Source organism: Sminthopsis crassicaudata, chromosome 3 (assembly GCF_048593235.1).
Source record: "Sminthopsis crassicaudata isolate SCR6 chromosome 3, ASM4859323v1, whole genome shotgun sequence".
NCBI lineage: Eukaryota > Metazoa > Chordata > Mammalia > Dasyuromorphia > Dasyuridae > Sminthopsis > Sminthopsis crassicaudata.
The window spans coordinates 622,877,758-622,895,129 of record NC_133619.1 but is presented as its reverse complement, the minus strand read 5'-3'; the positions used below and the strand labels follow the sequence as shown (position 1 = coordinate 622,895,129).

Sequence of the window (17,372 nt, the reverse complement as noted above, 5' to 3'; positions counted from 1 at the left end):
CCCGTCCACCTTTTGTCTTGCTTTTTATCGAGTATCTGATCTTTCTGACGACAAATGTCCTCTACGGTATCTCTCACCCTACTTGTCTGCAGGATTTCACTGGTAATAAGCTACACAGCCTTTTCATGCCCTCCTCTGGACTTGGGGACACTTGTAATTTCAGTTTTTTGGAAACCATTATGTTCCCTGATTTATGATCACCCACTATTGCTTGGAGAGTACTGGCATTGTACTTGCCTAACCAAGTGCCAAGTGCCAGTCTGAACAACAGGCATTCCTCACCCATTTAATTTTTTTCTAAGTAGTCTGAAATACATTACATCTATTGTTTCTCTCTGCCTCTTGTCCTCCACCCAGATGACTTAAGTAAAGGAGGCCATTTCTGCCTCAGTCAAATTCTGACCTGTTAAAAGACCTTAGCTTAAAAAGGACCCGGTTTCCCACTGCCTCCAGGGCCATCTCCAGTCCTTCTCATGTGTAAGTGGCCACTGGACCCACATGGCTCTGGAGGAATGAAGGAGGCTGGGGACCTTGCACGGCCCTCCCTTGCTTCAATCCAGGTCATGGCAACACCTCCCTGATATCATGGTTGTCTTAAGAGAATGAAGGACAAACAACAATGGACAACAATGTGGACCGAGAGGCTGATCTCTTGAGGAGTTTTTGGCATTAAGAATGCACCTCTGACTACTGGAACTGAATGTGCATCTCAATATAACATTCTCACTTTTTGTTGTGTTCGCTTGCATTTTGTTTTCTTACTCATTTATTTTCTTTTTTTGATCTGATTTTTCTTGTACAGATGAGAATTGCATAAATATATTTACACATATTGGATTTAACATATATTTTAACATGTTTAACATATATTGGATTACTTGACATCTAGGGGAGGGAGTGGAGGGAAGGAGGAGAAAATCTGAAACACTATGTAAGGGTCAGTGTTGCAAATTATCCATGCATAGGTTTTGAAAAGAAAAAGCTTTATTAAAAAAATACTTTTTAAAAAACAAACAAAAAGAAAACAATCTTCTAACATAAAACATTAGAGTAGAAAAGGCTGGTGATCCAGAAGTTCTGTGTTCTAAGTTATACTCTGCCTACCTTATACAATTCTTGTCAGAAGCAAATGAAATATTAGACAAAAACTTATTAGAAAATGGTTATGTGGGGCAGCTGGGTGGCACAGTGGATAGAGCACCAGCCCTGAATTCAGGAGGACCTGAGTTCAAATCTGGCCTCAGACACTTAACACTTCCTAGCTGTGTGACCCTGGGCAAGTCACTTAACCCCAGTTGCCTCAGGAAAAAAAAAAAGGTTATGTGCTCTGCTAATATGGATTCTCTGTCAACACAAGTTTGCAACTCTCTAAATTTGTCACTCTGGAGCAAAATCACCATTGCCTTGCCCTAGTTAAGGATAGACAAAAATATGTTCAAAAGGTTCTTATGTAATCAACAAATATTAAAACATGTGAGTGACTGTTTTAAAAGAAAGCATGAAATAAAAAAATAAATTAATGCAAAAAAAAATGCACCTCTGGTTTTTGGGAACTAGCATTTTCTGGGTGATGACCTGTATATGTTCTAGCCACATTCCCTTCTCCTCCTTTTTTTCTCCAGTCTTCTGTGCTTGTAACCTTTTATGTCAGTAATTTCTAGCTTCTAGTGAATCAGCTGAGATCTTGCTCCACCACATAAAACCCTTAACCCTCCTCTGAGCCCCTGCAAACATGGAATGATGGCGGACTTTGGATCACTTTTACAGAGTACTGAGTCTCTGATGTTGCACACCTAAGAGAAGGAAGAAAATCTTTTCATCTATGTACAATTTATTGCACAAAGTGGTGGTTAAAGGCACAGTGATCTTAGTGCATACAAACCGTATCAGGCTTGCTGAAGTACTCTGAAGGACCTTGGGACATATAATTCTATTTAATGACAACTACACTTATGTAAAAGCAGTTATTTTCCCAGGATTCATCATAAAATCTGCCAGAGAAGAGAAGCCAGGAAAGAAGCCGTCAGAAAAAAAGCAAATGAGCCAACAAAGGGCCCTGGCCCACTCTTCAGGTGCCAGGGACTCATGAGGGAGAGAATCTGGCTAAGCCCAGCCTGGTAGGGAGAGCTGCATCCCAGGACGCTCTTCAGTCTCCTCCTTGTGCTGGGATTGGGGAGGTTTGGGCTGAGGGACTGAGGGTACCAGCTATCTGAGCCGTCTTCGAGGGAATCCAGGAAGAGCAACCTCATCTGTTACCATTGTGGACACTTGATTTTTTTTCTTGGCTAGGCCCTTCCCTTCAAATTCTATTCCTTTTGTTGATGCTGTATTAAGTCCTTATTTGGCCTTCTTGTGGTTTGGCGCCTTTATATTTTTAAGATATTCCTCTACTTCTGGTTTTGGTAGTACATCATCATGCAAAGTCAATTTTCACTACTTTTTAATTTTCTGGTTTTGGTGTGATTTCACTGTAAGGATGCGGTTCCCGCAAAACAAGAGAAGGGAATTGTAAGGGCCCTTTAAATGGGTGGCGCCACAGTGCACAGGGAGATTGAGGCCCAGAAGTAGTTTCTGTGGATATTAGGACTGCCCTATGGGTGGGATCTTGGCCACATTGAGATAGCTTCGTAATGGGTGACTCTCTCGCTGATTGGCTGTGTGTGTGACCTCACAGGCCCTTTATAAGCCCACTGCAGGCAGCAGTCACGCTCTTTAACCTGGTGCTCTTCACCCTGGCTCCCCAGCCTGGGTAGCCAACCCAAGATGGATAGCCGAAAGAAGTAAGGATTTTGGTAGTGAACACGTGGGTCTTCTGACCAGGTGTTCACTCGGGAACCAACAAGTCAGGGCATCAGTCAGGGCATTATGTCAGTAGGTATAATAAAGGCTTTTAAGATTACACGTGGCTGTTCTTGAGTGTGCTACCAGTTATTAAGCTATAGATTCAAGAGATTGTGGCCAGAGACCTGTGAAGGCCTCAGAGGAGGCGAGCTGGGTAGAGTTAACACTGCAAAGGACAGTGGTCAAAGGTACTCTGGTGGGTCTAGGACAGACTAGTAATTGTAACTGCCAGGAGGGCATGTTACATTTCATCTTGTTCAGTTGCTATTTTGTTGATATGATTTTGTGCTCTCTGGACATGATTTCTGAACCTCCAAGAAAAGAACCAACTCAGCATCACAGAAGCTCTAATTCAGTGAATATCTGTGAGAACCATCCTAGAAGCTGGTATTTATTTATCTGTTAGGGTTTGCCAAGTGCTGGACACACAATCACATTAGTGTTTTACAACATATCTTCTCCATACTCAAACTCCAGAGGTTCCCTGTCACCTCTAGGATCAAATACAAAATTCTCTGCCTGACATTCAAAGCCCCTTCTCACCTAGCTCCTCCCACCTTACCCTTACTTGCTCATGTACTCTTTGATTCAGTGATACTGGCCTCCTGTCTGTTATATGAACAAGACCCTTCATCTCTAGGCTCTAATATTTTTTCTGGCTACTCTCAAAGCCTGGAATACTACTCTTCATTGTCATTAACTACTGGCTTCCTTCAAGTCTCAAACCTCACCCTCTAACGAAACCCTTTCTCAAGCAGGAAACTGGGAAAAATTTTTTATATCCAGTATTTCTGATAAAAACCTTCTTTCTTTCTTTCTTTCTTTTTTTCTTTTTTTTTTTTTTTCTGAGGGGCTGGGGTTAAGTGACTTGCCCAGGGTCACACAACTAGGAGTGTTAAGTGTCTAAGACCAGATTTGAACTCGGGTCCTCCTGAATTCAAGGCTGGTGCTCTACCCACTGCGCCACCTAGCTGCCCCCAAAACCTTATTTCTAAAATATATAAAGAATGGACTCAAATTTATAAGAATACAAGTCCAACTGATAAACTGAAAAAGGATATGAATAAATAATTTTCATATGAAGAAATTAAAGCCATTTCTAGTCACATGGAAAAAGGCTCTAAATCACTACTGATTAGAAAAATGCAAATTAAGACAACTCTGAGGCATCACCACACACCTCTGGGATTGACTAAGATGACAAGAAAAGATAACGATAAATATTGGAGGGGATATGGGAAAACTGGGACATTAATGCATTGTTAGTAGAGTTGTTCCTTCTCTAAAAACTCCTTGATTCCTCCAAGCACAGCTGTTCCTAATTCATGCTCTTTTACCACCTGAAAGTACAATACACTTAGGACTCTTGTGTTTTCACTGAACCAAAGGAAACAAGGGAACTACACTTCTCCAAACAGATGGGCTGTAAGTGTTCCTTGTATATGATATTTAACTATAAACACCTCTGGCTCCTGTGTCCTCCACATCTGAAATATTCCCATTTTCCTTCTCTAAAAGCCCCTTGATTCCCTCCAAGCACAGCACAGCTGTTTCTAATCCATACTCTCTCCCACCTGAAGTATACAATACCTGGGTATTTATCTCTGAACATGGTGTATCTCCCCACAGAATTAAGCTCTTTGAGGGTGGGGACTATTCTGTTTCTGTCTCTGTGTTGTTAGTGCTTTGAATACATTTGCTGAATTAAATACACATGCCAGTATGATTGTTGATGAGCAATAGGAGAATAAGAATGACCCTTTCTGAGACAGCAAGCACATCAGGGAAGCCCTGGAGCCGTGCCAGATAGTTTACACGGGAAATAAAGTGGGTTAGTTCACCATTCTATGAGGTCACAATTTTTGACAGTCAGGGGCTCTCAATGTTAGGCCTGTGCAGTGAGCATGATCGGGGCAGTTCAGTGGTGCTGGGAACAGAAGGCTAGATCCCTGCCTCAGAAACTGTTTATGTGATCTGGGAAAGTCACTTAATGTCTAAAAGTCTTACTTTCTTCCTTTCTAAAATGGGGATAACAAGAACTCACTTTCTATGGTTGTGAAGAAACCCAAAGGAGATCATTTCTACAAAGTACCTTGCTTAAAGCATCTTATAAATGCTAGCCATTATTATTATTATTTTAGAGTCCTCTGGTAAACGAAGATAAGACAGTTGCCTTCGTTTGTTGTTTGCGTGTGTGTGCGTGCGCGCGTAGAGCTACAAACCTCTTTGTAGAACAAATGGCATATGATATGAATGCCTGGTCTACCTTGATGAAATCACTGTTTTAGGGAAGGTGTTTAAAAGATCTGATGATAACAGATTTAGAATCAAATCAGGTGTTAGAGTTCACTGTATTCAACCTGCTCGTTTTACAGATGAGTCTCAGAGAGTTACATGATTTTCCCAGAATCACACAGTAATTGTTGGAGGCAGGATTGATTTCAGTCTTCATGATTCCCAGTTCAGTGCTCTATCCCTGCTGTCACATAACACCGAAGACGTTTTATGATCAAATGGTGTCCAAGACTAAGAGTCAGTAGAATGGAAGCTTCTTGAGAGTAGGACCTATTTGTGCCTTTATATTTCAGGGTCCTATCGAAGCATCTTTTACATAGAATGTGCTTAATAAAAATGTCTTTTTCAGAGCATCTTTATATATGTAATCAAGGGGCACACTTACTACCTGATCACATTCAAAGGTGATACATGGTGATCCGAGCACTGGGGCCAGGAGACAGGAAGAACTGAATTCAAATTCTGTCAGACACTTATTAGCACTGTGAACCTAGGCAGGTCACTTAATTGTTCAGTAAAAATGAGGATAATACAATAGTTTCTTCTCAAGGTTGTTGAGAGGATAAAATGAGGGATCTGTAAAGCACTCTGTGAAGCTTAAATTACTATGTAAAGGTTAGTTGAGATTCTTATTGACTGAATCCATTTTTTGCATTGGTGGTAATTCTGAAGTCCTGTGAAAAGCCACGCCAATAACACATAACCTAACCTGTCAATGACTGCCCCCTCTTATCCCCCGAACGTCTTGTTAGAAGAAATAACAGGAAGAGCCTGAGAGAAGTTCAGAAATCACGTCTTGCCTTGCACAAAGCCAACAGGATGGCCTTGATCCTTCAGCATCCTTTGGAATGCTGAAATGAAAGATGTGACCAGATCTTCCAGAATCTAATTGCCTCATAAACACACACCTGTGTTGCCTTAGTCGATTCAGGTAAACTTTTGCCAAGTAAGCATAGATGCTAGACTGGAGAGCCTGAGGTAGTTTTATACAAGGAAAATGGGGACAACCAGAAACTAAAGTCATTTACAGCTGAGAACTCATGAATAGACCCATTATAGGAACTTAAGCTTGAGTCTGGTTTCTTCCAATAGGCTATCACTAAAAAAGACTTTTTATGGAGTACCTTTCATGGTAGGCGAGAAACCTCTGACCTCTGTACTCTATGAGAATCATCATCATATCCCTGAAATGTCTTCCATTCATGATAATTCTCTGGATGTGGCCAACACATAGAGTAGATCAGGAAAAAGCACAGTGAATGCAAACACCCTGTGTGAATCCTAGCCTTATCACTCAAAAATGGTAGTGATTACTGCAGACGATGTAAGCTAACGAGACTCAAAGTGGGAGCCTCTGACATGGCAAAGTATGGCAGTTTTGGGATTCCTCTGGAGACATCCATGGAATTACATACTACAGTTCTGAGTCCATCGTCCTCATCTAGGTATAAAGGGGATGACTGGTTGCAAAATGATGATGAATGACTTCCACTGTGGCCAAAAAGAATGCCAGAGAACTAAGCCTGGAAGACCTAAAGCTCCCACTTGAGGAGTGGAAGACTTAGGAATTTATAAATGTCCCAGTATCATGTAAAAAGTAAGAGACTTCATATGAGGTATACTTGAACAAGAATCTACTCTCTGCCATACCCACTATGGGGGACCCAACCCAGTGTTTGTTTGAAGATCTCTAGTGAAGGAAACCGTTCCTTACCCGCCTGTCAGGTGGCTGCTCTGGACCGTTCTCCCTCACTTATACAGGGGCCAAAGGTGAAGCGTCTTGCCAGTAATCCCAGAGCCAGGAAGTGCTGGGCTCTTCTGATTCCAAGCGAGTCCTTCTTTCCACTATGCCCCACTGCCTTTGATGGCAGCTACTAAGTCAAATTAATGGGCCCCAGGTCCTCAGTCTTGACTTGATCTGTCTAGCCCAGTATTTCATGAACATTAACAACTCAATTTATGCAGCAGCACTCCACAATCTATGGGGCACTATTCTTAGAGCAATCCTGTGAATTTAAGTCCTAGCTGAGAATTGCATTGTACTCATCTTGTACCATCTGTGGATAGTGAAGGGGACTTGCTCAGGCTCAAGCTCTGCCGAACCTGGGACTGAACCCGACATTCTATACTCCCTGCTGCTTCCCTACTCCCTAAGTGTCATGTACTCCAACAGGAATGTTCTGGAAAGCACCTGAAGATTCCAAAATCATGAGCTAAGAGAAGCATGAAAAACTAGGAAATTCTACCAAGCCTAATAACATCTGTATGTTTGCCATCCAGAGCAAGTCCTGGGGTTAGAGACTCCTCCTATGTACAATGACAGATAAATAGCAGGTGGAATCAAGAGGAAAAGCACCCAGTGCATAGGGGAGGATGTGAGGAGAGAGGACGTGGCCAAATCTTTTACCTTTTCCCAGAAAGTAGGTCTCGTCATTGTCTCGGAGTTCTAAGGCTTCGTGGGTGCCGACAGAAGCACCACTGGGTACAGAAGCTCGGAAGATACCTGGATAAAGAAAAAAATAGGACAGAGGAATGAAGACGGGAGGGCAGCCAGCATGGCCATCAAGACCCTAAGTGGGTTGTTTCCCCTCCCACTCACAGGAAAGAGTAGAAAGGATGGTGAGTGACCTGGAAGCCATGTCTTATGAGGAGTAACCGAAAGACCGGATTTTGGTCTAGAGAAGATTTAGGGAAGGAAGACAATAGTATTTGAAGGAATGCTATATGGAAGAGGGATTGGGGACAGGGGGCTCTGTGGGGCTCAGGGGGCAGAACACAGAGCAACGGACACAAGTTTGAGAAGCAGATTTCACTGGTGAAGAGTCGAATCCTCTGTTCCAACCAATCTGAACAAGAATTTTCCCTCCAATGTCATGGTGACCATGGGTTAAACTGGCTAAGGGGCAGAATGATCTGGCCTGAACAAGGGCTGGCTCAGATCCAGGACAGCGTTAAATAAGGCATGTAGGGGCTTAAGGGAAGCACTGAGGTCATCTGTCTTGCTCCCTCCTTAACTCCTGCTCAGGGAACAGTCTAAGGATTAATGAATGCTGCCAGCATTGGACGAGATGTAATTAGGAAGTGCTGTGGTTATAGCTAAAGCTAGAGTGCAAGAGATCCCAAACAGCCTGTGTTTAACATCTCCACGAACCAAGTCTGGAGGAGAGAAGGGGCAGAGGCAGAGCAAAGGCTGCCAGGGTGTTAGTTACTAGGAAATAAGAATGAACAATTAAGATGGACCATTGAGTGGCTTTGGGGAATGGAGAGGAGGGGAAAATGACTTAAAGAAGATCATGTCTGCCATTCAGATATTAATGGGAAGACTCAAGACTATACACTACATAACTCCATCTTCTATACTTTTAACTAGTGCTATGTGTCAATAACGGACTTAGATAAATTCAAGTTTAAGTTACTCCTTGACTTTAGGAATGGGAAAGGGGAGGTGGGTACCAAATATATTATCAATAATAAGTGGTCACCTCTAGTGAGAAATAACATCTTATTTCCCAAGGAAATCTATTCTACTTTTGGAAAGCTCTAATTATTAGGAAGTTTATCTTAATACCAAGCTTAAAACCGCTTTTTGAAACTTCCAACCAATGAATGTTAAAAATTATTAAAAATTATTTTTACATGTAATTGGGGAAAAATAAAATACTAAATTAAACACACACACACACACACCAAAAAACCCTTCCACCCATTGTTTCTAGTTCTAACCACTAGAGCCATGCCTACTTTCCACACAGTAGCACTTGGATGGAGTATCATGGTCCCCAATGTCTTCTGGCCCATTGGCTAGACATCCTTGGTCTCTTCTGCTGATACTCTGATCGTGTACTCTGTAGTTTCCTCACATTCTGGTAACCCTGGATGTATATCAGTTTTTCTAGATGGGTTTTTTTAAAATGTGGAACCTAGAACTAAACCTAGTTTGTGGCTTGCCCAGGACTTGGTAGGGTAGAACTATTAAATCAAGTTAACAACATGTTAATAAGCACTAAGTGCTTACTAATGTTACTGGACATGTTGCATTTATATGAAAGGGCTGTTAAGTCATTTGATACTATGTATGTGCCAGGTACTGTGCAGAGCACTGAGGATCCCTCTGTCCTTTGTTCTGGATATTCATTGTCTGTCTGTGTGTCTCTCTTCTACCCTCCCCCTTAACAGTACTTCATTTTGTTCCAATTACATGTAAAGACAGTTTTCAACATTCATTTTCCTAAGATTTTTGAGTTCTAAATTTTTTCTCCCTCCTTTTCTTCCCTCTCCTGTATCTAAGACAGCAAGCAATCTGATCTAGGTTAGATATGTACAATCATCTTAATATCATGTTTTTGTATTAGTCATGTTATGAAAGAAAAATCAGAACTTAAGGGAAAAACCATGAGAAAGGAAAAATGAAAAAAAAAAGTGAAAATAATATATGCTTTGATCTGCATTCAGTCTCCATAGAGGTGGAAAGCATTTTCCTTCCCAAGTCTATTGGAATAATCTTGAATCACTGCTGAGAAGAGCCAAGTCTATCACACCTGATCATCACATAAACTCGCTGTTATTATACATTCTCTTGGTTCTGCTCACTTCATTCAGCATCAGTTCCTGTAAGTCTTTCCAGGCTTTTTGGAAATCAGCCTGTTCATCATTTCTTAGAGAACAGTATCCCATTACATTTCTATATGATGTATTTTTTAATGTTACATAAAATAAAATTTTTGTAATGCCCTATCATGTAGCTGACTCATGCAGATGATATAAGAAAAAGGCAGGTAAAGACCACTGGATTTGGAATTGGAGGATCTGGCTTCAGAACCTGGTTCAGCTTCCTTGCTACTTATGTGACATCGGGTAAATCATTTAATCTCTGAGAGCTTGTTTCCCCCACCACAAAATGAAAGAATGTACTGGATAATTTCTAACTTAATCTTTCCACTCTAAATTTAAGAACTCCTTAACAACTATGGAATTATTCTAGAAGAAAGAATTTTCCCTTTCTTCCTATAAGTTTTCTGATAGAGACTGGATGGGGCAATAATTGGTGCAACTATAAAGGGGATTCCCATTCTTGTTCTGCTTGGCCAGGAAAGTGAACAGATCAATAAAATAGTATCTAAAAATAAGATTAGGGTTTCTGAATCCACACAGTTTAAAATACAGGAATGACATGCTCTTGGACAGGGATGAAATATACTTAAAAATTTGTGTGGGATCTTGCAATTTAATTACAAAAAGACTTTAAACTGAAAAGGAAAAGGGAGGGAGTTAAACTGTTTATAAAAACCCACCAATATGGGCATCATTTAAATGGAGGCAAATATGTAAGAAAGAAGAGCAGCAGACACTCAGAAATCATAGGAGACAAAAATCTAAGAAAGAAACCACCAGTAAAAATCATGGTGTTCCAGTTGTTTATATATATTTAAACAAATCAAGTATGAATAGCAAGTTAGGTACATTAGAGACCATGATATATGGAGACTTCATAAATATTACTGAACGTTGGTAGGATGAGACCTATGATTAGAATTACTTCTCAAAGAAGATATGTCATTTAACAGCTACAAGGGAATGAGGATCGAATACGTTAAAAGGAAGTACTCCTATGGGAAAATCCAATAACAAGGGCAAGGGCAGAGCCTGGTGGACGTGATCTGTTGTTATTTGTCCTTTATTCTCAAAACACCCTGACATCAGGGAAGGGATGCTATGACATGTAAGGTCTTTTATGGGTCTCAGTCTGACTAGGGCAATATCCAATCAGTGATTTAAGGCTAGGTAAGATATGAGGCAGAGAATGGCCTCTTTTACCAATCATCTAGGTAAATAAAGGATAACAGGCAGAGAGAAACAATAGATTTCATAGTATACTACATGGACAGAGGGAAGAAATACATGAGGAAATTAGGAAAATGATTATAATTTAGCATGGAGGGATGACATATTAAGCAGTGGTCCAGATTTCTGCTGGAAATTTTCTTTGACCACACCAGGGCAATTCACAACTTTTTGAATCACTTACTAACAATTTTATCTTCAAAGAGCAGAGGAATTAAGAATGAATCTGATTCTCACTAATGAGGTAAAAGAGTTTGCTGGGGTGGAAATAAATATGTCATATGAAAAACCTGGAAATAATCTGTCACACTCTATAGACTTTAGGAGAACAGATTTCATTAGGTTCAGAGAAAACAAGGATAGGGATCTATACCTTAAAATTCTACAATGGATGTCAATCTAGGTCTGGGAGAAATGGGAATCTGTAAAGAATGACATTCTGAATAGAGATACAAGAGGGAAATAATTCCAATGAGGAAGGAAAAAAGAAGATGTGAATATACAGAAGAGTATATTTTTGTTCAAGTATAGGTTTAATTAGAGAGATGGTCTTCAAGTTCCATTCCAAGAAGGAGATTCTGTGACTCACATATGATCCAAGATATAAGAAAAAAGTAATGGAATCTAGCTCCCCCTCTCACCCAGGAACAGTACTGACTGCAAGGCTGTTGAACTATGTTGCTACCAGCTGAGAGACTCCCTTGAGTGTCAAGTAAAAATATGCTCAGTTTTGCTGTCACACAGTCTTTTGGCTCACTGCGAGATTTAACTTTATGTTATTTGGCATAGAGCTTTCATTGATGAGGATTTCTTAAAGGTCCTATTCTGATCATTATTCTACAGGGAATAATTAGCACTGAGATTTAAAAGCTTCCACCACATAGTAAGTGGGAACTATAGAGAAAGCCTGAGGGGTTCAGAATAAAGATAACAAGGAAGAAAGAGGAAAGTCTCTTCAATGAGGAGAGTATTTATTGTTCCCTTATGAGCAAAAAAAACCCTCATTCTACAGGCATGTGACTCTTAAGACTTTCCTACAGTGCTCCCTTTATAACTGAAATGTACAGTTGGTACTTAAGCGATCTATTTAGTCCAATTTTCCACTCTACAGAGAAAAACTCTCTATAATATACTTGGGATAGGTGGCCATGAAGGTCGAGGATGCAGTGGAAAGACCTCTGTGCTTGGAGTCAGAAATGTCTATTTATATCCCAGCCTCAGATACTTCCCAGTTGTGTATCTGGACAATCACGTAACCTTTGTCTATCTCAGTTGGCTCAATAGAGATCAGAACAGCAACTCCCTCTAGAGTTGTTATGATTATATTTGTAAAGTGCTCAGCATCTTCACCTAGCTTTTGCTCAGACACTTTAAATGACCATCACTTACAAAGTTGTCTAGTCTAATTTTAGACCAGCTTTGTGGATTCTTCCTCTGCTATGTTCACATTTATAAAATATATAATCGCAGGGAAAAAAGCTTGGGTTTGCTGTATATTTGGAAAATTCTTATTAGAGAACAATTTTTAGTCTGGACCTAAAGACTTCATTAGTTAAGGCAACACTTGGCACAGGATCTCCCTCTATAGACCCTGAACAGCAAAATCCCTCTAATTGCCCAAGAGTTGGGTTGTGTCAAGAGGCAAATGCCAACATATTTAACAGATTTAAAGGGGAGAGTCTATAGCCACCCACTTTACTCCCCTCCTACTTTTCTCTATCTCTTGGTTTAGTTTCACACTCTGAAAAAAGAATAGTCTTACATCATGAAATGAGTTCCAGCTCTCTCAAAGAAGTGATAGAAGGCATGTACCCAGAAGAACTGACTCTTTGAGAATACCTACTTTAGGAAGCTGGCTTGACCCTGAAAGCAATCATGATGAAGAAGCAGAAGACAGACTCTCCTGTTAGTAAAAGGCACAGATTTAAGGACTCTGTTTTGGTAAGCAGGAGGGAAAGGTAGGGGAGAAGAAAGGGAGGCTTATAGAATCCTGATTTGGAAAGGCATTCAGTGTGACCCATCACCTAATTTATGAATTCCCTCTATACCATCTCTGCCAGGGTAAAGAGTCTTCCTAGTTAAGTCAGAATTCACAGTGGGACAGATTCAGCTCTCCCCAGGAAGCAGTACACTCAATACCACTAGTATTATGCAGCCTAAAGATGGTTCCCTTTAGTTTTTCACATATAAAACAGTCAGTTCAGGAGGCAGTTATAAACTAAGAAACAGGGGACTACAAAAAGGGGGAGAAATCTCTTTGAAATAACAAAAAGGATATCCTTAAGAACCCCCAATCCTACTATTTCCTGGGAACACGGACACTTTCTCTCCTGCTTCCTAAATGGCAGTGGCTATATAAAGTTTCCAGAGGAGTTGTTTTGTTTTATCTTTATGTCCCTATTCTCTGGTTTCAAAGGGATTGTTATCTTCTCAGATGCTTCCAACTGGTATAAAGGGAACCCTAGTTTCTTTCTTCCTTTTTTTTTTGCTGAGGAAATTGGGGTTAAGTGACTTGCTCAGGGTCACACAGATAGGAAGTGTTAAGGGTCTGAGATCACATTTGAACTCAGGTCCTCCAGACTTCAGGGCTGGTGCGCTATCCACTGCACTGCTTAGCTGCCCCAAACCCTAATTTCTTAAAGGTTATACCAGCAGGACACAAGCTCTACAAGGCCCTGCCACATTAAGAAGGACCAGAAGCAGATCAATGAGCAGGTGCACTGTGCGGAAGAAGCTCCTGCTACAAAACTGGCACTAGGTGATGAATTTTTGGCCAAAGTTAACTCATGAATACCACCAACTATGCATTATGATCAGTCAGAGAAGGGTGCATCCAAGCCAATAAAATCCGGTGTTTGATGGGAGTAAGAAGATACAGAAGTGAATGTACACTACACATTTGGTCTTGTACTCACCCAAGCTTTTCCTTCTTTCCTGCTTGTTAGACAAAAGCACAATCCAACTGGCCCTCTCACTTCTGTCCACAATCTATCTACTTTGAATAAAAAGGTTTCTCCACAGTGTCCAGAACACTTGCTTGTTTGATCACTGGAGAACACCAGGTTAACTACCAACCAAGCAAATGAAGGCCGCATTGGGCAACAAATAAGTTGATTTGCACCTTGGAGACATTTTTGAGGTAGAAGGTTTTGATCTTCCCAGCTCAGCTCTTTGTCCCTAGGAGCCATTCTGTGCCAAGTTTAACGTACCTGGAAGAGGGCCTGGGGATCAGGAAGGCAAAGGGGGCATGCACCTTTATGAGTGTGGAGATCAACCTCAACTGTGGGGTTTCCACGAGAGTCCAAGATCTCCCTGGCAATGATCTTGATAATAGACATGGCGAAGTTCTGTGAGGAATAAAGATGAACATTTTAGCACTCACCATCTGCATTCAGTCATTTGTCCAACAAATATTTGTGTGTTTGCTGTAATACAGGTAATATGTGAGGCTCTGTAGGGGATACAGATTTATACAAGATATAGTTCTTACTGTAAAGGAAGGTAGAAGAGGCAAACCACACATACAAATATGTAAGGCTGACTATGGTAAGATCTACGAAGAGCACAAATCAAGTACTGTACCCACTTGAAATCTTATAGGCACCTCAACTTTACATGTAAAACAGAACTCTCAGCTTTTGGCCCAAACCCATATCTCCCTGAAGTTTTCTACTTCTGTTCAGAGTCAATAAGTCAGTTACAATGGATAAAGACTGAAAAGAGAGAGCTTTTGGTTTGATGTCAGGAAAAAATATTCCTAATTTTCCATCTGTTCGAAGGGTTCTTCCTCATTGGAAATATTCAAGAAAAATTTGGATGACTTGGATAATTATTAGCTTTTAGAAATATAACAACCTTTGTGAGCAGAAACTGTATCACTGATCACCCAACTGGAACTGGCCAGTTAGGCAACCCAGCTCCTTTTCTTTTTCTTCTTTTCCTTCCCTTCCCGCTGTCCACCTAATGTATCATACCCTTACCTGCATGCTTTGCCCAAAGGAATGTAAATGCTGATTACTGAAAACTTGCAAATATTTTGGGGTTTACTGGCTAGGATCACCCCTTAAACCCAAATCACTCTGGCTTTCACTGATTGACCAATTATAGGTCCCAGGCCACTTGGAACTTGATCGGCTCAGAATGAATATAAATAGCAATTGTTTCTGTTCGGGCCAGAAACCCTGAGGTTCTTTTCCTCCCAGACTAATTTTTTTTAAAACTAGACAGAAGAGACCAATCTCTGCCTCATTTCTTACTCAGCCTTAATCACTGATTAGACATTGCCTCAGTCAAGCTGAGACTTTTAAAGACTTTAGTTTAAAAAGGTCAAAATCTTCCACTGCAAAAAACAAAACAAAACAAAAAAAACTTTCATTGCATCCACAAACATCGGGTCTATAGTTTGCCACTGGACCCAAATGGCTTCAGAAGGGAAAGTGAGACTAGCGATTACACCGCCCTCCCTCACTTAAATTCAATTCTCTTGCATGCCATGACACCACTTTCCAGAGCTGATGATTTTCTTAGAGAAAGAAGAACAAACAGCAAGAACAATAGCCTAATTATTACAGGGGTTTTCAAACTAGGGCTGATGAGGACGTTTATGCAGTTATGGCGAATGGGCTGAGGGGCGGATAGTCCGGCCCTCCAACAGTCTGAGGGACAGTGAACTGGCCCTTATTTAAAAAGTTTGAGGACCACTCCTAATGCGTGCTAAGTGCTGAGGATCCCCCTCCCCCAAAATGGCAAAAATCCCTGCCCTCAAGCTCACATTCTAAGCAAGCAGAAAATAATTACCAGAGGGAAAACACTAGAATTAAGAGGTATTGGGAAAGGTTTTCTGTAGAAAATAAACAGAGGGAAGGAATTATAATCCCGGGAGACTGGGAAAGGTTTCCAGTAGATGGTGAGGTTTTGATGGGGACTTGAAGGAAGCCAGAAGGCAGAAATGAGGATAGAGCCTTCCAGGCCCAGGGGCAGCCAAGTGAAAATGCCTCAAGTTGGGAGATAAGAGTCTTGCAGGAGGTATATAGCAAGAAGGCCGGTGTTAATGTGTTGCAGGACACACAGAGACTGGGAAAGATAGGTAGGAGCTAAGCAGAGAGTCTCCCTCCCCCTTCCAGTCACTCAGGTTCAAAACCAGGGATTAATTTTCACCTCCTTTCTCCAACCCAAACAATAAGATAGTCAGTATCCTAGTCTGGTCAATTTCTCTTATTCACGATCTCTTTCTACTTCTATAACCACTCTAGTCATCACCTCTTTACCTACAAGTTTCATAGTTAATCTTCCTGAATCTAGTCTTCCTAACTCCAGGCCCAGAACCATGAAATTGATAGACCTAACGTGCAGGTCTGACCACGTCACCCTTCAGCTCTAGGATTAAATACAAGTCCTCTCTTGGGCCTCTCCAAAGGGGGCTCCAAACCATTGAATCAGCCTCATCATATACTGCTTCCTTTCACAAACGGTCCCATCAAATTAGCTTTGATTTCCTCAAACACAACAAGCCTTCGCTCAGGGGCTCCCCTGCTCTAGAATGAATGAAAGAGCATTTATCAGCATTTTGTGGCAAGCCCCTCGCTAAGTGCTGGACATACAAGTAAAATCAATTAGTGGAAGATGAAACCTACAAGGGAGTGGCTGTTACTGTTTCTCCTTCCCTCTTGAAAAGGTTCAATTACATCCCAAGTTTGATGATCTGACTTGGGGGTGAGTGCAGCAGAACTGGGAGCAGTGCTTTGGAAAGGGATGTCGGAGAGAATAATGAACTGAATTATGGGGCGTTTGACTGTCATGTCCTTACTAGTGTTGGAGTATTTTTCTCCAAAATAGAGCTGGAAAGGAAGTAAGAGGTTACAGGTTTCAGACACGGTGGCCTAGGCAAGCTCAATAATCATTGGCTAGAAACCCAGCCATGAAACCTGGTCTGGATAAAAGCGGGGGCGGAGCTCAGGCAGAGCTAAGAAGTAACACTCTTTCCTCAACTTCACTCCTTAAAGTCGGGGGCTCCCTTCAAAGCTGGCTCAAACGCCATCTTCCAAATGAGTCCCTCAATTACTCTTTATTTTATGTTTATTTGTATGTAAGATGTTTCTTCAAATAGAACATACATTTTTTAAGAGCAGGGATTGTTTGTTTTTTTCTTTGAACCCTGAATACTTAAGCCAGGAGTATGTAAGTAGACAATAAAGAATCTAATAAGTAGACGATTGATTGAAGTTTTCCTGATTCCCTCAGGTGTCTGTGCTTTCTACCCTCATCTCTGAGCTTATATACATAAGGGCAGGGGCGGTTTTTGCTTTTCTTTGAAGAGCCCGGCACACAGCTGGTGCTTAATAAAGGCTGGCCTCTGGCAGAAGCTGCCATCCTTACCTGGTCTTGAGGCTTCTTGG

The 17,372-nt window shown here is 41.1% G+C and overlaps 1 protein-coding gene and 1 long non-coding RNA gene across 7 annotated transcripts in view; one reads left to right on the top strand and one right to left on the bottom strand.

Annotated features, from left to right (window-relative positions):
• LOC141564926 (uncharacterized) overlaps nucleotides 1-17,372 on the top strand; it is a 38,866-nt gene that overhangs the window by 5,455 nt on the left and 16,039 nt on the right. The window lies entirely within an intron of this gene.
• Nucleotides 1-17,372, bottom strand: part of LOC141564925 (alpha-enolase-like) — a 35,193-nt gene that overhangs the window by 17,211 nt on the left and 610 nt on the right. For 2 of the 6 annotated variants that reach the window (XM_074307755.1, XM_074307757.1), the window contains exons 2-4: nucleotides 17,353-17,372; nucleotides 14,231-14,324; nucleotides 7,544-7,639 (exon numbers count right to left, since the gene is read on the bottom strand). The exon at nucleotides 17,353-17,372 is cut by the window's right edge and continues 21 nt beyond it. In XM_074307755.1, the coding sequence (XP_074163856.1) occupies nucleotides 7,544-7,639; nucleotides 14,231-14,315 (181 nt within the window). In that variant the 5' untranslated portion in view covers nucleotides 14,316-14,324; nucleotides 17,353-17,372. Of the gene's footprint in view, nucleotides 1-7,543; nucleotides 7,640-13,892; nucleotides 14,325-17,352 lie in introns of those variants that run through there. The other 4 variants (XM_074307760.1, XM_074307756.1, XM_074307761.1 and 1 more) reach the window with 3 other exon arrangements.